Below are 27,973 nucleotides of genomic sequence, written 5' to 3' on the forward strand. Positions count from 1 at the left end.
ATAATTCCTCAATGCTCAGTTAAATTTTAGGAGCCATGTTGATAAAATCAGCAAAACTGTTAGATCAAATATAAACTGTTTTAAAGTTATTAGAAATAGTTTAACACGTCACTGTGCAGAGATGTTTTTTAACTCAATGATCCTCTCACATTTTTCCTATGGAGCTACTGTCTGGTCTCAGATTACTCAAACTACACTAAAACCATTAGCAAGTCTCTATAATCGGGCTCTGAAGGTTTATTATCAAAAGCCGATCAGATTCCATCATTGTCACATTTTGGCTAAATTCAGCATTTTTGGACTTTTTTGATTTTATAAATTATAATCTTTTAAAATCGATTTTTAAGTGTTTAAATGGATATGCACCTACACCATTAAGCAATTGCATACCGAGACTGCAGGGCAATAGCAGACCTAATAGAGCAGCTTCAGATGGAAATTGTAAGTTCCCCTTTCGAAGAACCACTTTTGCTCAAAGTGCTCTGTCCGTGAGAGGATCTGCAGTTTGGAACTCACTTCCTGTTAATTTAAAGTCTGTAACCAGTTTTAGTACGTTTAAGAAACAAACAAAACTCTGGTTATGTCAAAAACAGAACTGTACCCATTTTTGATGTTTCATGTTTCACTGTTTGTTTGTAGATGTCGTCAACATTATGTTGTGCTATGTTCAATGATTATTATTTTAACTTTTAGAGGTATGTTTTAAAAGCTCATCTAGGGACAAGTGCTGCGAATTAGCTGTTGCTATTGCACTATGATGCAAACATGGGACTGCTGTTTTGTTCAGTTTGTCTATGTCGACGTGTGTCTGTCCCTACCAAATAAACTCAAATAAATACTGTCTTTCTATTAAAGGTGAAAAAAGAGTAAAAAATACCTACTATCTGCTTTTAGACAGTTACTTTCTTTACTTAAAGGTGAAAAAAGAGTAAAAATACCTATTTGTTTCCCATAATTTTAGGGACTTTAACCCAATTAATAGCGCTTTTTCAACTCATGTTTCTGTCGGTTCGTCTTGTCCGGTCGGATCTCGTCAATCCGCCGTTGGCAAACAGAGTCGGACATAGGGCTCTGGCCCAGCGAAGAAGTTACTTCCTGGGACTTTGTTTCCAAGTCCTGTTGACTCTGGCTGTGCACGATTTTCAGCGCGTCGTTCTTCGTCTGTCAGTGAACGGGTATAGTGAGATCCGGGTCACGGCACCAAGATGATAGGTATTTTCTCAACCTTCATAAAAAGAGAACCACAGACAACGTTATAGTTTTCAATCAAGTCTTTTGCAAAAGGAGAAAACATAGCAAACCACTTCTCCAAGGTGTTTACCATGCGTTCTGACTCTGCATCAGAACTGGTCTTTTATTGCAAAACAAAGCAGGAGTGAAATGGAATGTGGGGGTAATAAATTAAAAGAAGACGGGCTATTCTGGACAAGGAAGAAGGAACACAGAAACTGACATCCTACACACAGGCAATCTAACAAGTTATCGGGTAGATAAAAGAACATCTGGAGAAAACATGTTCAAGGTGAAGGAAAAAGCTAGTTTTGTCTTTCACACGGTTTAACAAATTAGAACACTAAACCTTTAAATGAAAAACAACTAGTAAAACTATTAATGTAAGAATGATAACAAAACATAATTATTTTAACAGTCTTCATCTGCTTCAACCACCAACCAACAAATTTGTGAGACAAATTTGTTTGATACTGGCGACGCAAACGGCCCGCAGGCCGCACTTTGGACACTGTGGGCCAGGCCTAAATTTAACAGAGAGCCTGGTTTCCAGAAGCTGTCCATCATATTTGACAGCCTGAGCTGTTTGGTAGAGACTGTCCCTCAGACCTGCAGACAGCTGCTTTACTGTTTTACTGGTTCTGGACTCAGTGGAGCTCAACGCAAACTCACACTTTCAAATTTTCAACAGATTTCTTCCGCTTTGCAGGTTTGCTGTTCCCTGAGTTGTTCTGGCTTATAATGTAAAAAATGTAAAATTCTGACAGTGTGAAATCAGTGGGACATGAACCATTTTACATAGAAGCGTATAATCAAGGATGGGGCCCATTGGTACCCCATTCCCCCCATAACCTCCAGCTCAGCCAGGAGCCCCTCCTTCACACCCAAACCAATAGGATTCCGGTCCGCTCCTCCGGCCCCTCCCTCCGGTTCTATTTAAGTGCCCTCCTCCTCAGTGGTCCTTGGCTCCTGAAGTGTCTTGGACCCTCAGCTCAGGGCTGCTGTCAGGGGGAAGCATGTTGCTGCAGAAACTGGTACGGTAAGACATGCTGCTGCTTCGCTCTGCCTGGGTTTGGCATATTTACTCTGCTTTCTCATTTCCAGCTGCAGAACCAATCTGGATGTGTGTGTGTCAGTTGCAAGCTTCTTGCATGTGGGTGGTCCCTACTGCCCGGGGTGTGTGTGGGGTCTGAAGGGGTGCAGGAGCAGCCTCCTGCAGCGGGAGCAGTCAGCTTGCATTTTGCCTTGCAGTTAGAAGTTAAACAGCTGAAGTGTGAGAGTGTGTTGTAATGCCAGGCTGGTTGCTGTTCCCTCAGTGTGTGTGGATGCTGTCGGTGCTGTGCAGCTCGGACCTGTGTTGGGGCTTTGTCTCCGGCCGGCCCAAGCACTCAGGAGAGGACGGGACCGCAGCCAGGATGGAGAGTGAGTACACTGTGACTTTGGCCTTGAGCTCCGTGTGTGTGTGTGTGTGTGTATAGAACGGATTCTCCTACATGTGGCTGTGGGCCCCATCATTATGATGAAGGAAAGGAGGACATCAGCATGAGATGACAACACAGGGACAGTTTTTAATCATAGCTGTTAATAAAACAGCCTCAGCTCTTAGAAAGCCCTAATTGAACTGATCTTCTGTATATTTTCATATACAACTGTGAAAAGTATTCCCCCCCTTAAAGATTTTAATGTTTCAGATCAAGAGTCGCATTTACAAGGATGTGGGCTCCTGGGCTGTAGCCAGGTTTTATGACCTTTCTACAACGGACAAATTATATATACTATTATTACTATATCATACTAATTCTATAATACATTAGCAAGTAGTAGTATTGATGTATTAATACATAATAGCAATAGCTTCAAGTTGTTCCCCCCAAAATGCAGATAACTTCCTAATTTTCAATTCTTGAATATTGTTTATATTCATCAAAATCCCAAGATTTTTAAACAATTTGCCTATGACTTTGATATAAAGTACAATGCAAAGCACATATTCTAAGTCTTGGGCCCAGTTCAAATCATATGGAGACGTTAGTACCAGACAAACATAACCAGAGAGAACAAATGCAATTTTTGAATGGTGATTTTATTAAAGGAAGAGTAAAACATGGAGGTAGATAGTGAAACAGAATTACTTTCTGGTTCCCGATGAATGAAAACATAAATTTGGATATTTCTCCATTCATGACTTTAAACTTATGCACAGTAGGGTTGTGGTGCAGAACAGTTATCCAAAGTACAACATCAAGTCCACCTCTGAATTCATCAAAACACAAATAAAAGAAAGTTTCTGAAGACCTAGTCAAAGTCCAGTCTCTAACTGAGATGCTTTATGACCTTTAGCACATTGTTCATTCTCAGAAACTGAATTAAAACTAATAGTCTTAAATGACAATACTGAAGAACCCAGAAGAACAGCATGGTGGGTCTGGTTGCTCAGCAGTGTCAGTCCAGATTTGCTCCATTAAAGATGAAAACAAAAATATCACTGCTGCATAACGGGCTATAAAGAATTACAGTAACGACAGGCAGCAAGGTGTCGCCTTGAGGATAAGCTGATACAGACAGTGGACGTAATAATGTGGTTGTAGGTGTGTGTGCATAGGAGTGTGTGTGTACATGGTGAGAAGTGAAGGTAGAGGCTGTCTGAAGTTCAAGATGTTAAAGGGTTGCCGTAGGGACCCTCAGTCTCAATGTGGAGGTGCAGGTGAACAAGAAACGGAGACACAACATTGACTCTGGGGCCACCGAGGGCCAAAACCTAAGGGACCTACACTGCTCCCCCCAAAATTATTATTATCATTATTATTTATACGTACGACTTACATGAATGACCATGTAAGAAAAAAAAAATCGAATTTTAGCAAAAAATCAGGATTGCCCTTTAAGATCTGTTGCTTATGATGCGTCAATATAGTTTCCTTGAGTGATGATCAACACTGATGACGTTTTCATTGCACGTATGGTGCCATCTATTTACAGCAGGGGGCACTATTACGTCCTATAAATACCAGCGGACCACTGAAAGGTTAGAAAAATGTGTGCTTTAGATTAGCTTGACTGGCTGCTGAAAGCATTTAAATACATGTCTGAAAATAAATAAATAAATACATTTCTGTATTTATGAGCTCTAAGATGCAAGAGTTATTAGTTTGTATGTTTTATGTAGGTTTTCAAGTCCCTCAAAATTAGAAGCGTGCTAATACCATACCAGGACATTGTGTTGACATACTATTCTTCTGAAAAATGAATAAATACATTAAAAATAACGTCTAATTATATTTCTGCTGGTTTCAGCTTGGACTGAAGACGTGCAATGAAAAGCTGGCACTAGCCAGGCAGAGAGGCTCCCTGCTGTGTCTAAGTTTGGTGGCAATAGGCTAAAACTAACATGGTTTTCTATGTAGCTATAAAAACACAAAAATCTCAGTCGGTAATCCTTCGTGTGTGAAGGAAAAATGTCCATGAAACCTGAGGTGGAGGATTATTCCTTTGGCTTGATCATGTCAGAAGTGATAGAAATCAAGTTTGTGGTTTGAAAGCATGAACTGAGAATAGCACAGAGGCTGAGCAGGTGGTGCTCAGCCTGCTGGGAAATGATGTTCTAGCAGCTATTGAACATGTGAAGAGCTGTGCAGCAGAAAACACACATGAAGCAAAAACAACAAGATCCCTTCAGATTTCTGCAGCTTCTTTCAACTGGAATCAAACGCAACATGAACATGTTTCAGACAGAGAACTTAAGTTTTCTTTGTATTATTTTGTGTTAAGATGAGGTTGAAGGACATTCTGTAACATTATCTACACACTGCTGCTTAATGATTAATTTGATTAATTCGTGTAAGTAAAGTTGGAGCTGACTGTAATCTTAAAACGTCACAGCTGCTGCTTTCTGAAACAAGCTTTTTTTAGTTTGAATGTTGGATCAACGTAATATATGTTCCTCTTATATATATATGTATATAAATATAAATAAATATATATAAAAATATTTATTTTTTTAAAATATTATGTTTAAGGAAGTTAAGTCAAGTTTTGTAGAGCACATTTCAGAAACAAGGCCATTCAAAGTGCTCTACATAAAACTGTAACCAATTATGAAGGAAGTAATAAACATTACATTTTGTCTAATGCCTTCATCACAATCATCAAGGAAGTATACACCAAATATATCAGTCAATACAGTTATTATTAATGAATAGCAGCTTTAATCAGGTGGGCTTTTAGCCTTGATTTAAAAAGTAACTTAGTGTTTCAGCACTAAGTTACTGAGCTGAAACAGAAGCATAAAAACTGAACTCTGGTTCTGGTTCTGGTTCTGGAGATGCAGAGGAAGGTTGATCATCATCAGACCTTTAATGTGTTGTGATGTAAAGCCGTTCTGTGGTTTATAATCTTCTCTATTCTCTCAATAGAAGGACTTTAGAACTGGGGTGATGTGTTCTATCTTCCTGGTTATAATGAGAGCGTGAACAGTTCTCATTCTCAGAAAGTGATATATTTTCACTTGAGACACACAAACATCAGTTACCACGACAACCCTGGCAGTTTTCATTAGATGGGTCCTGAAAATGCAAGCAACATGCGGTTAGACGGACAAATTTCTCACACACAGTTGGCTGACTTCAGGACGAGACGTGTGTGCCAGTGCAAACGAAGCGAGGGAGTGAAGCACGGCGGGGAGTTTACAACAGATCTCTGTGAGCCGGGAGAGGCTGTGATTGGTCGACTCATGTTTCCTCACAGAGACAGAGTGTATGATGCTGATCGGCTACAGTCACCATAAGGAGAGCATTGGAGTTCATTCTCCACCCCTTATTCCTCCAAGTCTGTCCACTCTCAAACCAAGACAGATTTTATTTCCACGATCCCCCAACCAAACACACTGCCCACCTCTACTCTAAATTCTGTTTCTTTTATCAGTTTTCACCTCACCATGTGTTTATTGTACATCTAACATAATCATTGTCACAACTTACTATCAGGAAATAATAAAATACACAACCTAGCAAACACAACGGTGTGAAAAAGTATTTACCTGCTTTCAGATTTCATGTTTAAGATCATCAAGACCAGATAACCTGAGCAAATTTCAAATATAGCTTTCAAATGAAGATTTAATTTATTAGAGCAATCCAAAGCAATCTGGCCCTTTGGTAAAGTGGAACTGCACAATTGTTAAATCATTAATAATTATTAAGTAGAGTTCAGTGTTAATAGGCACACACAGGGCGACCTCCATAAATCACCTGAAAAGAACAGAAAGTTCTAAAAGCAACACACCAGGCCTCAATGTAAAGACTTTAAAGGATAGACGAGAAGCTAAGTTGTAGCTTTAGCGTAGCATCTTACCTCAATGAGCTTATTCACATCAGTTTACAGTATTTTTCTCTGCAAGCTTTTGAGGAAAGAGATTCATTTAGCACAATTTGGAATAAGACTGTGATATAATAAAACACGGAAAAACTGTAAAAGAGTTGCTTGAGTTTTCAGCAAAACGTCAACTGATAAAGCATCCAAACTTCAGCACTAGAACTAGAAAACTCCTGAAAACTGGAGCTTTCTCCACAGACCTGACCTTAAACCTCATCATTGGTTCTTCATGTAATAAACTGTGCATCAGTGTGGCTTCTGTCATTATATCAGCAGCCAATAACAGCACTGTACACCTCTGCAGCTGAACCTGTTGACATAAGTATTTGACTACTTGGAGAGGTCAAGGGGTCACACTGAAGGTTGGAGAATTGAACAACCCTGATCTGATCAGTAAGTATGGATAAAGGATGGAACAGTGTCATCAGAGCAAATAATGCCAACCAATCCTTGATGCAGTAGAACACTGTAAAAGTTTACAGCTTTTATTCCAACAATCAAACACTGTATGAAACAGGAGCATAAAAAAATGACACTTCACAAATGTGACAGGGCTTGATGTTCTACCAGATGCACCTTATTTCATCTCGATTATATCCGTGTAAGCCGTGGATGACGAAGACGACCTGAGGTTTAGATATTCTTCCTGAAGCTCTGTTTCTCCTGTCGGCAGCTCGCTCCTTGCCGGTCTACGTGCCGACCTCCGGCTCCTGCAGGAACAGATGCTATGAGCTTGTGGAGGCCGAGGCCCCAAACTGTCGCTGTGACAACCTGTGTAAGGCCTACCGCAGCTGCTGCTCTGACTTCAACCAGCTCTGCCTCCGGACAGGTACGGAAACACAAACATGCCTTCATGCTAACCTGTGACACCTCAAGACCGTATCACTCCTGCATTGTTCCTCTCATCTCTCTGCTGGGACTTGCAGAGCCGCAGCAGCTCCTCAGTGATCCAGGTCAGATCACAGTCTGTCCTCATCACCTGGTATTTAAAGTTTCTAGTTTACACGGAAAGAGGAGTTGTTTTCCAATAGGAAGTTATCCTGGATGCTAGAGTACTTTGTAAAAAAGTAGAGTTAACAGAAGTATTAGCTACATAAAGCATCTTTTCATTGTGAAGTCTCACCAGTTAATGTCTGGTTTAATTATAGCCACATTGGGTGTGTCTCCATTGGTAATGTGTTCCTCACCATGTGGGGGTGAACATGGACAGGAACGAGGGGGGATGTGGAAATACGTACCATGAGCGTACAGGAGCTACAATTGATGCTTTGATGATGTCATTTGTGTGTGTGTTGCGTTGAGTGGCCAGTTTCTCTGAAATCTCTCTGTATATTCTGGTCTTGCGAGTTGCCCAGTCCAGTTGATGCTGAAGGCTGTCTAAAAAGGTTTGAACCTTAAAGTTTGACCATGGAATTATCTATTTGCAGTTCACTGTCTCACCAACAGCTATGGTTCTTATTGCAGATTGAAAACGTTAGTTCAGACGTTGTCAGTGATGTAAATCCACCGGTCAATCAACAAAGGTGGTCTGCTGCCAATTACTTCTGAGCAACACCCAGCTAGGTCTGGCTTCTACCATATGAGATGGTTGCAACAAATGGGAGATGATTCTGAAACCACAGCTGAAATGATTCAGCCACAGTTTATGTCTGCTTATCCCTGCCAGGTCAGGTAATCTGGTTCCTGCCTCCAGGTCATGAGGTAAGAGGTGAGGCTCACCTGGGAAAGGTTGCCAGGGAAACATGGAGACACTGAAAAAACATTGAAACTGACAAAAGGGCAATTAAAGAGCGTAGTTTATCAGCATTCATGTCTTTATACTGTGGGAGGAACCAGAGCACCGACAGAAAACCCACATATGATCAGAGAAAATATGCAAACTGTACAGAAAGTACTGATACTTGCACCATGCAGCCTCCCCTCAGCAGAGCGATCATTAAAATCCATTTTAGTTTTCATGTCAGCCTTTATTAAAGCATGTAGCTGCTTTTCATCTTGATCTTCCAATACCGCACCATTTTATTTACGTGCATAAAAACCGGAGGCCCTTTTGTTTCGTCAGTCGTCCGTTTGAAGCAGGACTTACAGCATTTCTGATCGAAACATTTCCATTATTGAAAGACCATGATTTTCATGAAGCAGTGCATAAAGTCAGCAACAAATGAAACAGGGTTTGAAAGAGGAAGGTTTGTTCAGCATAGATGTAATCTCTAAATAGTTTTTAACATGAAAGAATTATTCATTACAGAAATAACAGAAAACTATCAAGCTGATGGCTCAGCTGCATGAGCTGGAAGAGCGAGCTGCACTTAATGATGCTGAAACAGGTTTGCTGTTTTTTCTCTCTCTCCCTCTGCAGTGTCAACATTTCCCCCCTGCTACTTCCAGCACTGGTGGTCTGATTTATGCTCCCTCCTTCAGCCTGGTGGTCTTTGGCTCCCTGCTGATTGGCCACTTTAATCCTGAATGTGCCTTAAAGCCATGATGCAATTTTCCCTGACAGTGTCACATCCCAAATAAAAGCTCTGTTCAAAAGGAAAACTGTTTAAGCCACAAAAGTCACCTTAGACCCCCGGCTGCCTGCCCACTGCCCAGCCTCACCGCCGCCACCCACTGTCACCGTGATGTCGTGCTTTTCACGATAATCTCTAAGATTAGTTAGAACTCCATAAGGATCGTTGAGTCAGCAGTTTTCCCTTCTTGCTTCCTGTTCCTCCTTGTGTACAGAGGGAGGTTATGAATGCAGCAAGGATCGATGCGGCGAGACCCGGAGTGAACAGCACGCCTGCCACTGCTCTGATGACTGCCTCGCCAGGGGAGACTGCTGCACCAACTACAGGAAGCTGTGCAGAGGTTTGGAGCGTCCACCTTACCTAAAAAACAACAAAACATGTTTTTAGATGATGATTAGACTTTGTCAGAGAAAACTGCACCAAACAACCTGAGCCTTTCTGAAAAAGTAATTACCCCCTAAGCCTCTCTTGGCAGCAGCTGCTGTCAAGTCTGTGATCAGGATGTGCGATATATCGGCATCAGCGTCAACATCAATATCAACATCGGTATCGGCTGATGTTAGATATTTTTAAAGGGGCAATATTATGTGTTTTCCAAACACACAGAGCTATTTTATAGCACAATCAATAGATATGTTAAGTTCAGTTGTTATAAATACAGTATGTTATCTATATCAGATATGACTCCTTGTGGTTCTCTGGAATCCCAAAACCTCAGATATTAATATTGGTGTCATTCACTGAAATCATGAAGAACAACAAATCAAATGAAGTGGCTTTGAATTTGATTTTGTACTTACTCAGGTTATTTCTTTCTAATAAGAAATATTTATTTGGGAAAAAGAGTTTAAAAAGTGTTTGATGGGACAAACACCTGTTCCCTGCAATAGTTGCTTATCTTATTAAAGTTGAGGAATGTTTCGGCTTTCTGGAATGTGGCTGCTGCCTGGTTTCACCTCCCTTTTGGATCCCTTCAGGAGACACTTCCTGGTTGCAGGGTAAATGTGAGGCAATCAAGAGGCCAGAGTGTCCTGCTGGGTATGTTAATTCTTGAAACCTTCGCAGTGCTGAAGAGAGGAATGAGATTACAATAGCCTGACGAAGTTTTGCCCTTCACATTCCATGTTGGTCCATGTGCAGGTTTGCTCGTCCACCTCTCATCGTACTGTCTCTCGATGGGTTCAGAGCGTCTTACGTGAAGAGGGGGAACTCCATCATACCCAACATCTTAAAACTCCGTGAGTTAGCATCTTTTTTATTAGCTTCAATTAACATCTTCAAAATGAAGCATACAACACAGAAACAATGATTTCCTTCTATATTATGAAGTAGAGATGATATTGTCAGCACAACCAAATCCCTCTTAGCTGAATCAGCTGATCTTTGTTATGATTGTGCAGTGCAAGACTCTTCCCTTGATTGATGCTGGGAAATTTACTGGGAGACTAGATTACCTGCTTTCTACAAAAAAAAAAAAAAATCTGTCAGTTCTCTGCATTTTATTTATGTATTTATTCATTTTTTTTGTATTTTAATTGGTTGGTGGGCAACCAATTCCTACTAATAATTATTGTATAATGCATAAAAACAGTTACCTTTAAACAGAATTTTGTGTTGTGTACATTGTGTTAAATCCATGGCTGACTGTTTATTAAATCAGAAAATTAAAAAAATTGTATTATTTAGGAACATGTGGAACCCAAGCTCCTTACATGAGGCCTGTTTATCCTTCCAAAACCTTCCCTAACCTCTATACAATGTCAACAGTGAGTATGATTTCAGTTTATCCGTACAAATATTAATATCTGCACATCATACCTATATTAATACTTAGCTGGTTTTTAAATAAGTAAATAAAACAGCTGGTATGACTCATATATGACCAATTGTTTCATTTAAGGGTCTCTATCCAGAGTCTCATGGCATCGTTGAAAACACCATGTATGACTCAATATTTAATGCAACATTCAACCTGATGACCAAAGAAAAGCTGAACCACCGCTGGTGGGGAGGACAACCAGTAAGTCCCTGCAGAGGCCCAGCATTTTTGTCTGGGCCTCTAACAACAACACATCATCACATTTGTAAAGATGTGTAAAGATAGCAGATGGCACTTAATGGTTGTTATGGTAACACATTGCTACTGTTCTGTAGCAGTTGTTACGGCCCAAGGCTATTCCTTTGGGGTTTAGCATCCCTGCTCCAGATCTTCTGATTGGTGCTGATTGGAAGTGGAGGCAGCTGGCCAGTGTCTCCATGAATGACATCAGATCAGCTTAAAATGCACCACCTTTTTCTCACCAGGACAGCCCTTTTCTCTTTGTCTGTCAACCTCTCCTCTTTTTTCCCTTTCCTCTCCAACCAGTTATGACTTTTGTTAAATAAATCCTATTTTAAGTTATCCCACACGTTGCTTCCCTTTCATTTGTTATGGTACTAGAGCCAGACCATAACACAGTGGTCATCCTGTGCACTGGATTTATGGTTCCCCATCAGTAGCCAAAACAAATAGGCCTCTGCTCCGTGTTACATCATATTTACTCCCCAGGGAAACAGAAAGTTGTGGATTAGTAATTAGAAGTTGCTGATGAGATTAAACAAACAAACAAAAGAAATGCTTTTGTTACTTTGTTATATGAGATTTGTTTGTTTTCTCCACTCAATAAATGTCATCAACTTAAAGCTTTGATGTTTCTCAGTTTTTCAGTTTGGTATTGTAATTCTGTTTCTAATTTTCAGCTTTTTGCACACATTTATCGGGGGAGCCAATAAATGTGTCTGTAACGACTTGAAAAAAACGCTCTTTAAGAAAAAATAACGAACACAAATTTGGGAGAAATATAGATCTGAAAGAATAAATTATTCTAATAAAACAGTTATTAGCTTCAACAAAACACTTTTATATAAATTGAAACATCATAATAATTAACCGAGAGTTTCTTCGTTCAGATCTGGATCACTGCCCTCAAACAGGGACTGAAAGCTGCCAACTTCTTCTGGCCTGTGTAAGTTCACACATAAACACGTCACCACTGAGTTTTACATGGAGACATTCTCCATGTAAAAACAATCTTGTATGTATTTTCAAAGCTTACAGTTCCAGCAGAAATTTCAGATTATATTAATATCTAAAATGTTGTTCACAGGCTGTCGATGGTTTTGTTTCATATCTAGCCGCTAGTGGTTAATGAAAACACTGCACATCCACTTTCATCTCTTAGCGAATCTGTTATTTGTCTAAATAAGAAAATCTTCACCACATTCTGTCAATCAGGTTTTACTTGATGATTTTCACCAGGGCTGAACAATATATTGCAGATATTTAGTTATTGCAATATTAGTTTGTGCAATATTCAGATTGCCAAGCACTGTTAGGAGTGCAATAATTGTTGGCTAATATATTCACTTGCATGTTGAACTTGCATTTTACACCTGAATGTGATCTTAGCTTGTTGGACAGAGACTTATGGCTGCAGATGTTCACATTGAACACTAATGATATTACCCACAATGCTAAAAGTCATAGAGTGATGGATGACCAGATGAGGAAGAAAATAAGCACATATCACAATTGTTATCATCTTGGCACTATTTTCTAAAATTGTGCAGCTCTAATTTTTACATCCTTCAACAGATTTTACATTAAAATGATGAAATGACAGACTGTAGATTTCTCACCACATAATTCCTAATTTGTCACAGTGCTCCAACAGTGCAGTGATCCAAAACACTCATAAAAAAGCAGAACCTTCTGGATTGGCCCTGACCTCAAACCTAAAATGTTTTTGGACTGTAATTAAAAACCCGGTCCATAACAGGAAGCCAATCAGTTTATAAGAAGTCCAACAATTCTATCAGGAATAATGTTCAAATATCCAAAAACCCAAGCAGATATTTATCTTTTCAAATACACTGCCAGACTAATGCCTTGTTGGCGGCTACAAAAAGCAAAACGTTGAGGACTGATGGTTGACAGCTGGAGACTGTATGAGAGCCAGGAACTTGGCCGTGGTCCTCATCACTTCACAGAGGCAGCTTTGGCCTGAAAGCCGGAACGCTCCAAGTTAGGATCGTTCAAGCCTTTTGTGGCATAGTGGCATTTTATAGCACAGTCAAGTAACTATGTTACCTTCATTTGCTTAAAAATGCTAATGATATCAAATATGATTTAAAAGAAATTTGTCTAAATTGGTGTAAAATTAGAAAGAGCAGGAGTTTAAAAATTCCTGCTCTTTCTGAAACTCCACTTTCAGGAAGTCATCACAACATGGCTCCTCTCTTAACCCTTTAACACTGTTTTTTCCTGTGTGTGCTGCATACATCCTCATACTAGCTTTCTGCTGCGCTACAGCTAGCTACCCACAATGTGGTAGCTAGCGTGGGTAGCTAGCTGAGTGCATGACTGAGAGCATTCATGCATTCTGTCATAAATGCTTAGACTAGTTAGAATGGTCACTGATGATAGCACTTTTTCTGTAACGTGATGTTTCTTCACTTTGCAAAACTTTTGATTTTGAAGACATTAATAAATACATTTCTTCTGACATATTCTTTTGTTTTACTGCCATTTAACACTTAAAAATAATTTTGGTGAGTCTAACAAGAAAAGTTAGGTCTGATTTAACTTCAGTAAGTGAGAAAAAAAGATATATATGTGTGGTAGACCACAAAATATAGTCACGTTTATTGTCCCATTTTAGAAAATACTTTTCAGTTTGAGAAAATCAGCTGAGTGAATTCATCCCTTCTCTTGAACAAACATCAGAAAAAGTGTGAACTTTTATTTGGATCAGGATTTTTCTTTTCCTGCAAAGTTGAAAATGATGTAAAATGTAATTATTAAAAAATGTTTTGTTTGTCCTAAATGTTGCCCCCTCATAGCTTTAGTATTAATATCAGAATGTGGAGGCTTTAACAGCAGAAGGTGTTCCTGTTTGTAGGGCCATTCCTTTGGAGAGGAGGATCCTGACTTTGCTGCAGTGGCTCCATCTTCCTGAAGGAGAGAGGTGATCACACATTCACACATATGTTGTCTCTGGTTGTACTTTCCTCTCACTGAAACAAACCTAGTTTGGATTTTTGTCCTGTCTTTGCTTTTCAGTCTCTCTCAGGTGTTACTGATCATCAGTCAACCTATTCCTATGTAAAAAAGTAATCACTCTCTAAACCTCACAGTGTTACTCCAGTTCGTCCTTAACAAGAACTAGTTTTAATTCAGTTCAGTCAGATCAATTTGAATTTGTTCATGTTCAAAGTTCCCCACTTACACATTTCAAGTTCAAAACGACATTCTGAACTAGTTCTTGGTCATTTATCTTTCTGGAATAAAGTTTAGAAATGTGTCTTGGTCATGACGTCCAATGTGTTATCCTGTTGCCTAGAATCTGCTTTATTCTCTTCTGTTGTCTTTGATCACATAAACTGTATTTTATGACAGAATATCCAAAACAAAACAGCTGATCTCTTTCAGAGACTTTAATAATTTCATCAACAGAAAGGAAAAGCATCCATTCAGAGTATGTTTGTGGCTGCTGCTTGTCTGTTCATCTTTGCTCCATTCTCTGCCCATTAACACAAGAATCTTTCATGTTGGAGCATTTTCCAACATGAACCATGTTGGAAAATGGTGTTGGTTATACACATCTCCTAGTAGAATTGAAGTCCAGACTTTTACTAGGCCACTCCAAATCTCTCATTTGGTTGTTTTTCTTTGTGACTTTGTTTCCCAACTGTTCTTGAATTTCATTCGGTGATATCATGAGTTCTACATAAGTAATTTATTGTTTCTTTAGATTTGGTCGTAATCAGGCCTGGGCTAAGGGTTTGGTAAAATTAAACAAAAAGATAAATCATATTTGTAGTTACTGACTTGTTATTGACCAGTTAATTTAATTTTCAATAACTTCTTCACATAGAGCCCGGTTGGTTTGGAGAAGTTTTTTTCCCCTTGATGAATGAAATCATTATTTGAAAACAGTTCTTTAGCATATCTGACACATAGCCGATCTTCTGCTCAGGATTAGAGCCACTTCTAAGCTAATAGTATTAACTTTGCATTGGACACCACAGGTTCAGCTAACACCCATTTCACCTGTATTCTGTTTCAGGCCCTATGTTTATGCCATGCACTCTGAGGAACCAGACGCTTATACACACGTAATGGGCCCAAAGAGTGCAGACGTGAGTACGTTTGTTCCAGGAGATTCTGATCCTGAGTGGGTTTGGTCACTCACGGCTTCCTTTATCCTCTTCCAGCTCAACAATACTCTGATTGCGGTTGATCGGATTGTGGGCCAGCTGATGGACGGACTCAAGCAGATGAAACTGCACCGATGTGTCAACATCATCCTGGTGGGAGACCACGGTACAGACCCTGGCTCTGAGTCCAAACCCTCATCTGAAATTCTGATTGTTCATCTTTTTATTTATGACTTTAGCTGAAGAGCTTCTAATGTGATCAACTGAAAAACATCTATTTGAGTCCCTGCTTGGCATTTATAGCCAAGCAGGGACCAGCAGCTGACCTGACGATGTTCATCATGGTCGCTTTCAGGGAACTGGGAATATTACAGACAAAGTAACAGCTTTCTGGATCATCAAGTGCACCAAGTTGAGATTCACATTGTAGAGATGAATCTGTAGGACATCGAAAGCCATTGACTAAATTCCTGATAAGTTGTCCTCTTTGATCAATCTTCTGATCAATCTTCCATCTGATTGGAGGGTCATTTCTCCAGAAATGATTTTTAATTTCTGGAGAAGTGAAAAATCATTTCTCCAGAGAAGAAGAAATGAACTGCCATGGATTGGGTTTGTGTCTCCACGAAAGCAGCAGGCTTCCTCCTACTTCTGCCCATGAATATAAAGAATGGGAACAAAATGTTTTCCAAGGAACAACTTAGTCATGATCGGTGGATTTTCCAGCATGATGGAGCTCAGTGTCACATGGCTGAAGTTATAACAGAGTGTCTCAAAGGTTGAAAATTTGGATCTGTGGTGTGGAAACTCCATAAATCCAATAATCAGTGGAAACTTAATAAATCTTGTGTAGGAGAAACACAAGACAACAAACTGGAGCCACGTCCAAGAACTCAAGACCAGAACGGATCGTCATCAGTCAGAAGTTTGGTGCAGATGATGATATCCAACAATTCCAGAAGTTAACAATGATTGGTAGAATAAAGTGGGCCAGCCAATAGGAAAATCAGTCTGTCAGTGAATCGACTGAGTAGGATGAACTCCAGCCTACAGACTTTTCCAGAAATGTAAAGCAAGAATCCAATTAGATGTTTTCCCTCATTGAAAAGTTTGTATCCTTCAGTTTCACACCTGCCTTCTCCTCCTGCGATGTTTCAGGTATGGAAGAAGCTCACTGTGATCACACAGAGTTCCTCAGCAACTACTTGACCACTGTTGATGACATCATCCTCGTCCCTGGGTCTCTTGGCAGAATACGCTCCAGATATCCCAGCAACCTCAAATGTGAGTGAAAAGTTCTGTTCTCTCTGCTTTAAAGAAATAAAACCAAACAAGAATTGCTGTAAGTAACTGATAGATTAGGGATCTTTTCCTATCTTGTTTTATCTGAAATGCTGATGATGATGATGATGCTTAAAGAACCTGTGATGAAGAAAAGCAACTCTCTGAATTCTTCCTGCAATGTGCTTCAGATGCAATGAGGAGCCGAGGAACAAACAGGCTCACTGACTGAGCAAGGACTAAAGGAAATAGTCCTGCCCTGATCTCTGACTGTACATTCAGGCATCAGCAGAAACATTGTACCATTTTTCAGCGGATTTGTCTCGTTCCATTTATCTCAGCGGCTTCGGGTCGGCCTACCCCCATCATGCCGTCACTGAGCCTAAATCATAAAGGCACAAGAAATAACTTCTCAAACTGTATTTAAAGGAAAAGTGCCAGTATTTTTCCACATAATACCTTACAAAAAAACAAGTATCCATTTAAGGTCTTTTTAGAACATATGATGGAATTCGCAACCAACCAAGCAGTTTAGAATGAAAGGATGTAAAGATGAAGCCAACATTTCAAACTTACTCTTCTCATCTCCATTTCTCAGAAACTCCAACATCTTGTGTGGTCATATGTTTTCTTTTTTCAGATGACCCCAAGGCTGTTGTTGCAAATCTAACAGTGAGTAAAATATTTGTTCAGAATGTGAAGGTCTGAAATGAGGAAGTGGAAATGCATGTAATTTGATTTCTTCTTCGACATGTGATAATGCGTCATCTAAATGATTTCTTCAACAGTGTAAGAAAGCAGAGCAGCACTTTAAGCCGTACCTGAAGCAGCACCTGCCTAAGAGACTGCACTATGCCAACAATCGGCGTATTGAAGACATCCACCTGCTGGTGGAGAGGAAGTGGCAAGTGGCCAGGTACGGTGGCAGAACTACTGCAGCAGCTGCACTTGATATTAAGTCTTAACTTTACTATTAGTAAAGTCTTAATTTACATGCACAAAAACAGTAGTCCTGAAGATTGTTTTGCATGATGTACTGCAGGGTGCAAACTTTTTGTCACCTAAGTTAAATTCATCAAATCAAAATTAATCGTGGTTCCAAAATAATGGGTTTATTTTTTTAACAAAACACCACCTCACCTTAAATTCTTTAAGTGGTTGCTGTACCATATTAAAGTCAGTTATGTAAAATATATATCAAATATTAGTCAACCTTTTTTTCTTAAACAACCTGCTGCTTAAATAAATAAAAACCCTGCTGTGACTGCCTTCCACATATTAACAGTAGGAGTAATGAAAGCCCAAAATATGTGAAATAATGGAGAAGCTGAGATGTTAATGGTGCACTAAGGTAAAATAGCTTAGTGCTAGATTACCTTAATCTAGTTTAAGATAAACTAAACTAGATTAAACTAAATTAAGCTATGCAAAGCTAAACTGAACCGAATTAAGTTCACTAAGCTATCCTAAACTAAACTAAGATATGCTAAACTAAACTAAGCTATGCTAAACTAAGCTATGCTAAACTAAGCTATGCTAAACTAAGCTATTGCTAAATTAGCGTTGCTAAGCCAAACTAAGCCAGCCTAATCAAAGCTAAACTAAGACAGATTACCTAAACTAAACCAAACTAAACTAAGCTAAGCTAAACCGAACTGAATTAAGTTAACTAAACTACGCTAACCCTAAGTAAACTAAAATAAACTGAACTTATGTAAAGTGAACTGAGGGGAGCTGAGCTGAACTGAGTCTGGTGATGTTGACCTGTCGGTTTCCACACAGCACCCAGCCACCCCAGCAGACGGTGTAAAGCCAGCACCACAGCTACCTTTACTGGTCTTGGTTGTTGACATTCTGTCTGTTGGTTTCCCCCACTGAAGTGCACAACCATAAATAAATCTTTATGGTTTCTGTGTAGCTCCCTTCCACAGACGGGCTAATCGTTGGCACCAGGGCTGTGAGCAGAGTGTTAGACCATTTGCACCCCCCACCACACACACACACAAACACACCCACACGCCAGCACACCCCCCCCCACACACACACACACACACCCACGCCCGCACACCCCCACACGCGCACACCCCAGCAAGCATGCACACATACACACAGAACTCCAAATGTTCTCACGTCATAAAATGCTTTCAGTTACTCAGTTACATTTTTTACATGCTTGTGGCTTTACTAATTTGAAATGCAAACCTATGCTTAAGCTGATATGCATTAGGGTGTTTAACTGGAAGTTACTAATAAATGAAGTATTTCTTTCTTTAGAGTAAATCGCTTTCCGTCAAAGTTGAAAAACTTTACGCGTTTGTACTGAGTGAGTTGAATGATCTGAGTTATGCTTCACTAGAACTTTAGTCACAGATTGTGTGAGGAATTTAAAGCCACTGTAACAATAACGTGATACTGATCTCATCCAAACCGGACTTCAGGAAAGTCCCAGTGGGGAGGAAACACTGTGGATTCTTAGGCGACCATGGATATGACAATAAGATCAACAGCATGCAGGTATTTCACATCTTACATCCATTATATGAGCAGCAGACAGACGCTATGCCAGAACAATGTTAACAAGCCAACAATGTTAGCATATGTATTACAAATCATTCTAAAGTTTCGATTAAGTAGAAAACATTTTCTACAGCAACAATTATATAAAAATAAAACCTACTGGTGCACAAAGTATTAAAAAAGCAGGGCATATTTTCTTTCTTTATTCTTTTTGATCATATGACCAGTCTCACCCTTCTACTTCAGACTATTTTCTCGGGCTATGGACCTTCATTTAAATTCAAGACCAAAGTTCCAGCCTTTGAAAACATTGAGCTGTATAACGTCATGTGTGGTAAGGCCCGTTTCTGAATTTGTTTGAGTTCAAAACTGAGCGCATGTGTTTGATTTGAAACTATTCCTGCAACTGGAAGGCTTCATTCAGACAAACAGTCACAGAGCTTCCATCATGAATGGTTCAGTGAGGAGTAGTCACATCTAAAGGAGGTATTACAGGGAATGTGTTAGGGCTATAAGTAACAGGCAGTCCCCAGATTGTCTGACAGTGAGTGGAAGATCCTGTGTGAACACATTGGACAACATGGTGGTCTTATAGTGCAATCCTGTGACATATAGAGGTCATAGTGCTCAGAATTATGTCCAGATGAAATCATCATGCTTCTTAAATTAAAACTATATATAAAGTCAGAAAAAACTATTTGTTTGTGTTTTTTTATTTGTTTTTTTATTATGTTGTTAGTGTTATGGGACTTCAGCTGGAAACTAGCATTTCGCTAAATCCGGCATATTTCTGACAACATTGTTGTACATTCATTAACAGGCACCTTACGCTTTAACATCAATCAATCAATCAATCAATCAATCAATCAATCAATCAATCAATCAATCAATCAATCAATCAATCAATCAATCAATCAATCAATCAATCAATCAATCAATCTCTGATTTATCCCAACCTCAGATCTCCTGGGTCTAAAACCGGCTCCAAACAATGGAACTCATGGCAGTCTGAACCACCTGCTGAGAAGTCCAACTTTTAGACCCACCATGCCAGAGGAGGTGTCCAGGCCGACGGCCTCCAGCCACATTCCGGCAACAGATGACTTGGGCTGCAACTGCGATGAAAAGGTCAGCCCTGTTAGACTGCTGAGAGGAATGCCTGGTTTTAGCTTTACTGAATTCCACAGGTACAGTGGAGGACCAGCGCAAGCAGACTGAAAACCTTCTGATACAAAGCATCAACAGCATGAGAGATTTGAAGGCTGTTTGATAATACAAATACAATGGAAAAGTCTTCACACTCTGTTAGGATGCTTGCGTTTTGGCCTGGAAAAAAGGAGAACATGGCAAATAATTTCCTAACTTTTTATAAACTTCAACTGAAAAACAAACCAATTTGGTTGGAAGCAAAAATAGCGAATAGCTAAGTGCACACACTTCAGATAAGAATGTTTCAGAACATTTTAATTAACTTTTAGCATTTAGTCATGTTGAGGATTTACAGTAACTCTGATGGACTTCTTATTCCCTGTAGATCTCTGGCAAGAGATGGTTTCAATCTCCAATCTTTTTGCAGTTGCGTGTAAAAAGTAGGGGCCAGAGAGGTTTGAAAGTGACCCTTGTACGAGGCTATAACCTGGAGTCACTCTGGCTCTGTCTCTTACAGAAAAACGTGGAGGAGCTAAACCGGCGATTGAGACAAGTTATTGATGGTCAGTTTGTCATGAGATTTGCAAATACAATATGTCAAAACAGTGAATGCACTTCTTGAACTTTTTTACATTTCACCACACTAAAAAACAGGCTGCAGCTATGATGCATTTTAATAGTTTATATGACACACCAACACAAAGTAGAATATAGCAGTGAAGTGAAAGGAAAGGAGAATGATTCACAGTTCCAGGGTTTTCTTTAACAAATAAAAATCTAAAAGGGAGGCCTGCCCCTGAATTTAGACAATACTTTGTGAAGCTCCCTTGGCTGCAGGTTATTTTCTGTCTCTACCAGTTTTCACACTCTATAGTCTGAGGTTTTGCCTGTTCTTTGATTGGATGGAGAGCCTCTGTACAAACATGTTCAAGTTTTTTTACAGATTCTCAGTTGAATTTAAAAATGCTTATTTTAAAAGTTCAAACACCAAGTATTCCTTAATGTGCATTAATGCATGCAGTGGAAGCCATCTTGGGACTGTGTTTTTATTGCTTGAGGTACAGCCAATCACCACCCAGAAAAATGAATGGGGCTCCAGGATTGGCTAGTTCAGCTGCCTGAGCTGCACTTACTTTCAAATATTTTAGATATGCTTTACAAAAAAAATCACTGAATGGGTGGATGTTCCACAAATAATTTAGCAACATTTCACAGAAAAATTCACTCATGTCAATCTATGAATAGGCGAGGGTCAGTTGTAGACCAAAACGTTCAGTTTGGTTTAATCTGACAGAAACACTTCTTTAATATGATTGTTGTGTCCACCACATATCAAACTGCCCCTCTTCCATGAAGACAAGATTTATAGAGTGCACATTTATGTTTTTTTAATTAATATTCTTTACTTTTGAAGCATTGAGATTACAAAAGTTTGATTCTACCTCAAGGTCACAGTTCCAGTTCCAGTCTGATCGATTACAAAATTCCTTCTCTTTAACATTTACAACAACAAAACAAAACTAAATGAAAACAGAACACAAAGAGGAAACAATACATTATTACAGTATTTTAAAAAGACATTATGACCGATTTTTTTTACAGACTGTAATTAATATCTGATACAGATATTTTGCATTGTCAGGTAGAAATTTTGTTAGCTAGAATAAGTGGTGAATTTAAAAGGTATTTTTACAATAAAGATATTTTCAATATTTTTGTGTATTTTTGTCCAGTATTGTCTTACAACTGTACAGTCCAAAAATAATTGTCAGCAACATCTAAGGTTTAAAAAATAAATAAATAAAAAATAAACATTTTGAGAATCATGTATCATTTTCCCTCCACTTCATAATAATTCATTTATTTCTGTTGGTGTGTCAAATGTATGGAAGCCAAGCTGCCATGAGAAAAATATAAAAGTTCAAAAGTTGAAAGTTACATTTGCAATAACAAAAGCAGTAATTATGAGAAAAGTCACACTGTTTCTGTAGTATTTCATAATCATGACTTTGAGGGCATGTTCACACCTGGCAGTCTGGTAGACTTGGTTCCATTGGGGAGCACAGTTGCAACATTTGTTCCATTTTTAGCTGCTGTGGTTCTCTTTCACACTGCACTGAGCGAAACAAACCAAACCTGTTGGATAACTGAGTGCATCTTTTTTCTTCAAAAAATGCAAACACAATGGATTGGCATCAGATTACAGTGGTTGATAAAAGACCATGAGCCATTTCTGCTGGTCGACTTGCATGTTTGTTTTGGTTGTATTTACCCAGAATGCCCCACGCTATAGTCCACTTCCTGTCTTTGGAGTGTTCTGTGGTCAACTTAGCATTCACATATGAATTCTAACAACACAAGAGTTCCCATCAACTGAACCGAGAACGAGGATTGTAGGCGGACCAGAGTTTGTTTCTTAGTTTGATAATGTGTTCTCACCTCCCCAAACGAACCAGACTTTCTAAACAACTGAACCAGAGTTAGACTAAAGCAGACTGAACAGAGCTTGTGTGAATGCATCCAGAATATCACTGTATAACTTTTTCTTTTCTTCCATGGCAAAAAGGGACTTCCATACAAATAAAATTCCAGAAAGACCCATTAACATTTATGGTCATGATGTAACAAAGTTCAGGGTGGATTTTTTTTATGTATTAACTCTCACTTATATCTGACATGTGAAATGAAGTGTTTGCTCATAGAGCCAGATGTTTGTCTCAGTCAGACTGCTGTCAGCAGGATTCAGCCTCCATGCTGCAGTCTAACCCGTATAAATAGACCTTGTTACATTGGTGCCTCTCTGTGCCGTGTTCCTCTGTGTGCTCCGTCCCTCAGACACCAGGTACCTGCCGTACGGCCGACCTGCTGTCCTCTTCCATGATAAATACACCATCCTACGACACAGCGACTACATCAGCAGCTACAGTGCAACCCTGTTCATGCCCCTCTGGACATCCTACACCGTCAGCAGACAGGTACCGCCCAGCCTGACCCCTCCTTTCGGACTGTCAAAGACACACTCTTTGCATGTACTATACACAAAAGTCTTTCTGTGAAACACTAAAGAGATCCAAGCAAACCTCTTGCTTCTTGCACCCCCTAGTGGTAAAAGTGGGGTAACATTTTCTTTGTCCATCCAGGTAGAGCTGTCTCCTCTGCCTGAGTCTCTGTCCAACTGTGTGAGACCGGACGCCAGAGTCCCACCGCCCTTCAGCCAGTCGTGTTCCGACTACAGAGCAGAGAAACATGTCACATATGCCTTCCTGTACCCGCCGCGTAAGTGAATATCCACTGCAGGCTTCCAAAAACACACTCAACCTCAGTGGACACCACCACACACTGCTAAAGTAATCATAACCCCTGAGAGACATTTCCATAGTTAGTCACATTGCAGCCACTCACTTCACTTGGTCTTATTAGGATTTAAAGTCATGAATAATTGTGATTTGGACAGAAAATCATCAGTGGGATCAGTTGGAATATCTTGTGTGTGTTCACAGAGCTTTCCTCAAACCTGAAGAGAAAAGAAGATGCTGTCCTCATCACCAACACCGTGCCCATGTATCCTGCATTTAAGAGTAAGTTCTCACTTCATGAAATCCTGATGCATTCCTCATTTTAGGTTCAGAAGTTTTAACAATGTTTTTAATAATCATTTCCACCATTCACTCCCACGTCTGCCACGTCCTTCTCTCTGCCCAAACTCCCACTCCCACTCAGGAATCTGGACTTACTTTCAGAAAGCTCTGGTGAAGAAATATGCCACTGAGAGGAACGGAGTGAACATTCTTGTTGGACCCATCTTTGACTACAATTATGATGGAGTCAGAGACTCGGCTGAAACAATCAGAGAGTAGGAGAATTCATTCGTTCGTTCATTCATTCATTCATTCATTCATTCATTCATTCATTCATTCATTCATTCATGTTAATTGTCTGAATAGTTCATATCTGTGCAAAAGTCTTCAGTCATCTCTTATTTCCCTAAACTTTGTTTCTAATGAGTTTCTTTAATGCTTTCTGGCTGCGAGGTTTTAAACTAGGTTGATATAAAGCAATACATCAGTTTTATATTCAAACTATCCTATAGTTGAAATAAATCTAAAGTGTAAATTTTTTTCAAAATTAGGATTTATATTTTTATGAAGCTGATGTAATAATCTATGAGCTACAGATTATGAGAAAATTATGAGAATCTAATCATCAAATGAAAGTTCAACATTAGTCGGTGAAATTGATATTTACTAGCCTCTACTAATTATAAATATAGGGAACAAAAGAAACAAATATAAGGACTAACAAAAAATCAGGACAATCTTGTAAATGAGATTTTTTAAAATCACAATTAGGTTTTCCTGGTTAAATGAAGGTTAAGTAAATAGACAGAAAAAATAAACAACTTGACCTCTGCTATTAAAAATATAGGGAACATTTCTGAAATAATAAATGAACATTCAGAATTTTATTCCAACAATGGACAAATCTCTAATGGTTATTTGGGGCTTACTGGACTCTCAGAAACCCAAGGTTAAAACCTACATCTTAACTTTAATCCTAATCTAGCTCCACTGGATCCTAGGATGCACACATGTCCACCTTTAACTAATTACTGACATATAAAAATGTTTGCAAAGGAAACATTTGGATATGTCCAAATATTAAAATGTTTGGACATATCCAAATGTGTCAGTTTTTGTGGCCTGCTGGACAGAGAACTGGTCCTCTGGGTCGGCTCACAAACGGCAAGACTCTGTCATCCTCGGCGGAGGTGTCAGGTCATGCAGCCCTTCTGAGTCTAACTAGACTCGATGAACTGCAGGCCCCAGCCCGGTTGGTTCCAAACCGGGATTGGGTGCCTTTGCATTCGCCTTGAGGGCCCCCAGCCGGAGCGGAGTCCTGAGAGCTGTGGTTCCATTGGGGCCGGCCAGATGGGGATGTTTGCAGTCAACCATTGATTGGTGGGTTGGTATAAAGACAGGTTACCTTCCATATCTCTCAATCAGAGACTGTGGCTGACCAAAGGGGGAATTCGCTGGGCTGAACAGGCAGGTTCGCAGCAGTAGAACAGGAAAGTGGACAAAGTCTTTTTAGAAGTTTACTCCAACTGATAAGTGAGTGGTGCTGAGAAAACTATTCTGCAAACCATCAGTTCTTAACCATCCGTCTGTCTTGGTTGGGTGGAGGAAGTGTCACCAACTAGCACTCAGTGGTGCTTCTCTCAGAAACTAAGAAATCAACTTTTCATTTTTTCTTGTGTAGATAGGCTTTTATGCCTCACTTTTACCTCCACTTGTCCACATTAATCATCATAACAATATTTTGCCACAGTCAGAAAGAAGAAAGAGACTGAATGTAAGTTCAACCAAAAGGAAGGGAAACCAAGAAAAACCTTCAGCCATTGAAAAAAGATCATTTTTATTTGGACTTTGTTCTTCTTAAGCTGTTCATGTCAGACTCTCATAATTTTTAGAAAGAATTGCTGTGTCAGAGTCAGCAGACTCCTGACTAAAAGGTGAAATCTTTTCCAGCCATGTGAGTGGAGTCGTCCCCATCCCGACTCATTACTTTGTGGTGATGACCAGCTGCCTGGACGCCACACAGACTGCACACTTATGCAACGGTGCACTGAGAAGCGCCACTTTCATCCTGCCACACCGACCCAACAACGACGAGACCTGCAACGTAAGTACCAATCACATCGCATGTACCTTTCAAGTTCTGGTCCTACCTGTCCACAGGGCTGTTTCTGAGAGCAGCGGACATGACTTTCTGTGTGTGACCCCAACCCAACAGAGCTCTGAGGATGAGTCCCGCTGGGTGGAGGACCTGATGAAGATGCACACGGCCCGGATCAGAGATGTGGAGCTGCTCACAGGCCTAGACCTGTTCCGGAGAACCAGCCGGAGCTACGCCGAGATCCTTTCCTTTAAAACATTCATGCACACGTATGAGAGAGAGATCTGACCTCTGCTGACCTTTTCTGCAGTTGTGGTGGAGGAATGTGGCACACGCTTCCATCTCTGTCTGTCTACAGTACGTACGGCTAGAACACCACTGAACTCTTCCAAAACTGTGCAAAGGTCTTGAATCATCCCTCATCTCACCTTCCTTTTGAGGACCCAGAAGATCATGTAGCCTTTCGGTTCCCTGAAGGACTTTCTAGAGTTGCAGAGATACAATTTTACATCCTCTTGGCACCTTAGTACAAACACCCTGCACTAAAAAAATCAGTTTGTTTGCACTTTTTCTTTTAAGCTACAAATCACATTCGAAGCATCCCAGAATGAAAGGTATAATAATCATATTTTTGCACTTATGTGATTCCTGAGCAGGCGTTATGTTACACGTCAACCATCCAAAGATGGTTTAAAGGCTGCTGCCTCTGCACTTTGTTGCCCTTGTATCCCATCAGCTAAAGCTGGAGTCCAAAGAATCTTCTCTGCAGCAGCTCCAGGTTACTATACAGTCACACATATTTTGGTTTCTTTCAGAAATGTTGTTGCACAGTACATGAATATTCTAATTAGCTTAATGAAAATCATGTGGAATTTGTGTTAATAATCCATTCTCAATACCTGCTTAGTTCCTGCAGGGGGAGCCTGTCTCCAGGGGTCTGTGTACTCCCCCTGCAGGTCACCAAGTAGACACACACACTCAAACCTTAGCACAATGAAGTCCCCTTAGAAGCTGTGAGATGAGTTGCAGTTCTACCACTTCATCAGGCTTAGAAAATAATCAACAGGCCAATATGGAATCACTCTGGCTGGAGATTATTGAATAAACCTGATCTGTATGCCACCCTTCATAAAAAAGTCATTGCTTTTAAATGCTATATAATGGTAATGATGTATCTGTGTTTGTGAGGTTGCGTGTGTGTGTGAGACAAATATAACATATCGGACTGTAAATGTGGCTTGAATGTGTGTGTGGGTGTGTGTTGTGACTTTGATTTGTGCACAATTAAATTTGTTGATTATAATAAAAGTTTGATCAAAATCACCATCTGTGAGTTCAATCTATTTGTCTGTACGTTTTCCGCCCCGTGAATTCAAATATCTAAACATGGTGAAGATGACTTGTTGAAGCCCGACCTGAACTTCAGAATGAAGGGGCTTTTGGTTACTTTGAATGTGTTGTGGGTTTTGGTACCGTACAGTGTGGTCTGGGTCTCTAACGACCTGTTGATCTACTGGGCTGTAGATCAGCACAGCCATCGCTCAAGCCCAAAGACAAGAAAGGTCTTCTTTTCCTATGGTTGCTTCATTTGACTGAGTTTTTTCCATTAAGCAAACCTGGATGATCATGTCCATGATGAGAGGGCAAGTAGGTGGTGGAAAAACAAAATTATCCAAGCGCCGTTAAGTTGAAAAGAACTTATTCAGGTTTATTAAATGATCTTATACGCAATGAGAACAAAAACAAAATGAGTCCTGTCATACAAAGTTACAAGACTCTCTTTGAGAAGAAGTGCAAAAGTGTTTAGGAGACAAATTCTGAGAATTAGCTTCTCACTCAGTCACTTTGAGAGAAGTTGACTTCTTTATCTGCATCTCTTGCAGCTGCAAAAACCAGCTCTGGCAGATCATCTGAAGAGTGGCAAGTAGAGAAACCTTTTCCACACAAAGTCCACAAGTAACATAAAAATAAAGACATAATATAAAGCATAAGTTCAGACAGTCATGAGACTTTAGGGACCAAAATTCAACAGTCATAAG

General features: G+C 39.8%; 1 protein-coding gene across 1 annotated transcript; it reads left to right on the forward strand.

Annotated features, from left to right (window-relative positions):
- The first annotated feature begins 2,317 nt into the window (after positions 1-2,317).
- On the forward strand, positions 2,318-27,258 carry LOC116717467 (ectonucleotide pyrophosphatase/phosphodiesterase family member 2-like). Its single transcript, XM_032558890.1, has 24 exons — positions 2,318-2,652; positions 7,274-7,429; positions 9,328-9,453; positions 10,091-10,151; positions 10,254-10,351; positions 10,800-10,879; positions 11,014-11,133; positions 12,063-12,118; positions 14,054-14,119; positions 15,221-15,293; positions 15,369-15,477; positions 16,470-16,595; positions 17,233-17,264; positions 17,381-17,508; positions 19,031-19,106; positions 19,356-19,443; positions 20,071-20,237; positions 20,776-20,821; positions 23,094-23,233; positions 23,399-23,534; positions 23,759-23,836; positions 23,979-24,111; positions 25,787-25,940; positions 26,052-27,258. The coding sequence occupies exons 1-24, from the start codon at positions 2,520-2,522 to the stop codon at positions 26,220-26,222; spliced, it is 2,553 nt and encodes an 850-aa protein (XP_032414781.1). The 5' UTR covers positions 2,318-2,519; the 3' UTR covers positions 26,223-27,258.
- The last annotated feature ends 715 nt before the right edge of the window (positions 27,259-27,973 follow it).

Source organism: Xiphophorus hellerii, chromosome 3, assembly GCF_003331165.1.
Source record: "Xiphophorus hellerii strain 12219 chromosome 3, Xiphophorus_hellerii-4.1, whole genome shotgun sequence".
NCBI classification, from domain to species: Eukaryota; Metazoa; Chordata; class Actinopteri; order Cyprinodontiformes; family Poeciliidae; genus Xiphophorus; species Xiphophorus hellerii.

What these genes read in the sequence shown, in the direction of transcription:
- LOC116717467 (XM_032558890.1), top strand. Translation starts at nt 2,520, where the DNA reads ATGCCAGGCTGGTTGCTGTTCCCTCAGTGTGTGTGGATGCTGTCGGTG. An exon ending in GCCAACTTCTTCTGGCCTGT is followed by an intron (nt 12,119 to 14,053) that starts GTAAGTTCACAC and finishes TCCTGTTTGTAG; the next exon opens with GGCCATTCCTTTGGAGAGGA. An exon ending in GCTGCAACTGCGATGAAAAG is followed by an intron (nt 20,238 to 20,775) that starts GTCAGCCCTGTT and finishes TGTCTCTTACAG; the next exon opens with AAAAACGTGGAGGAGCTAAA.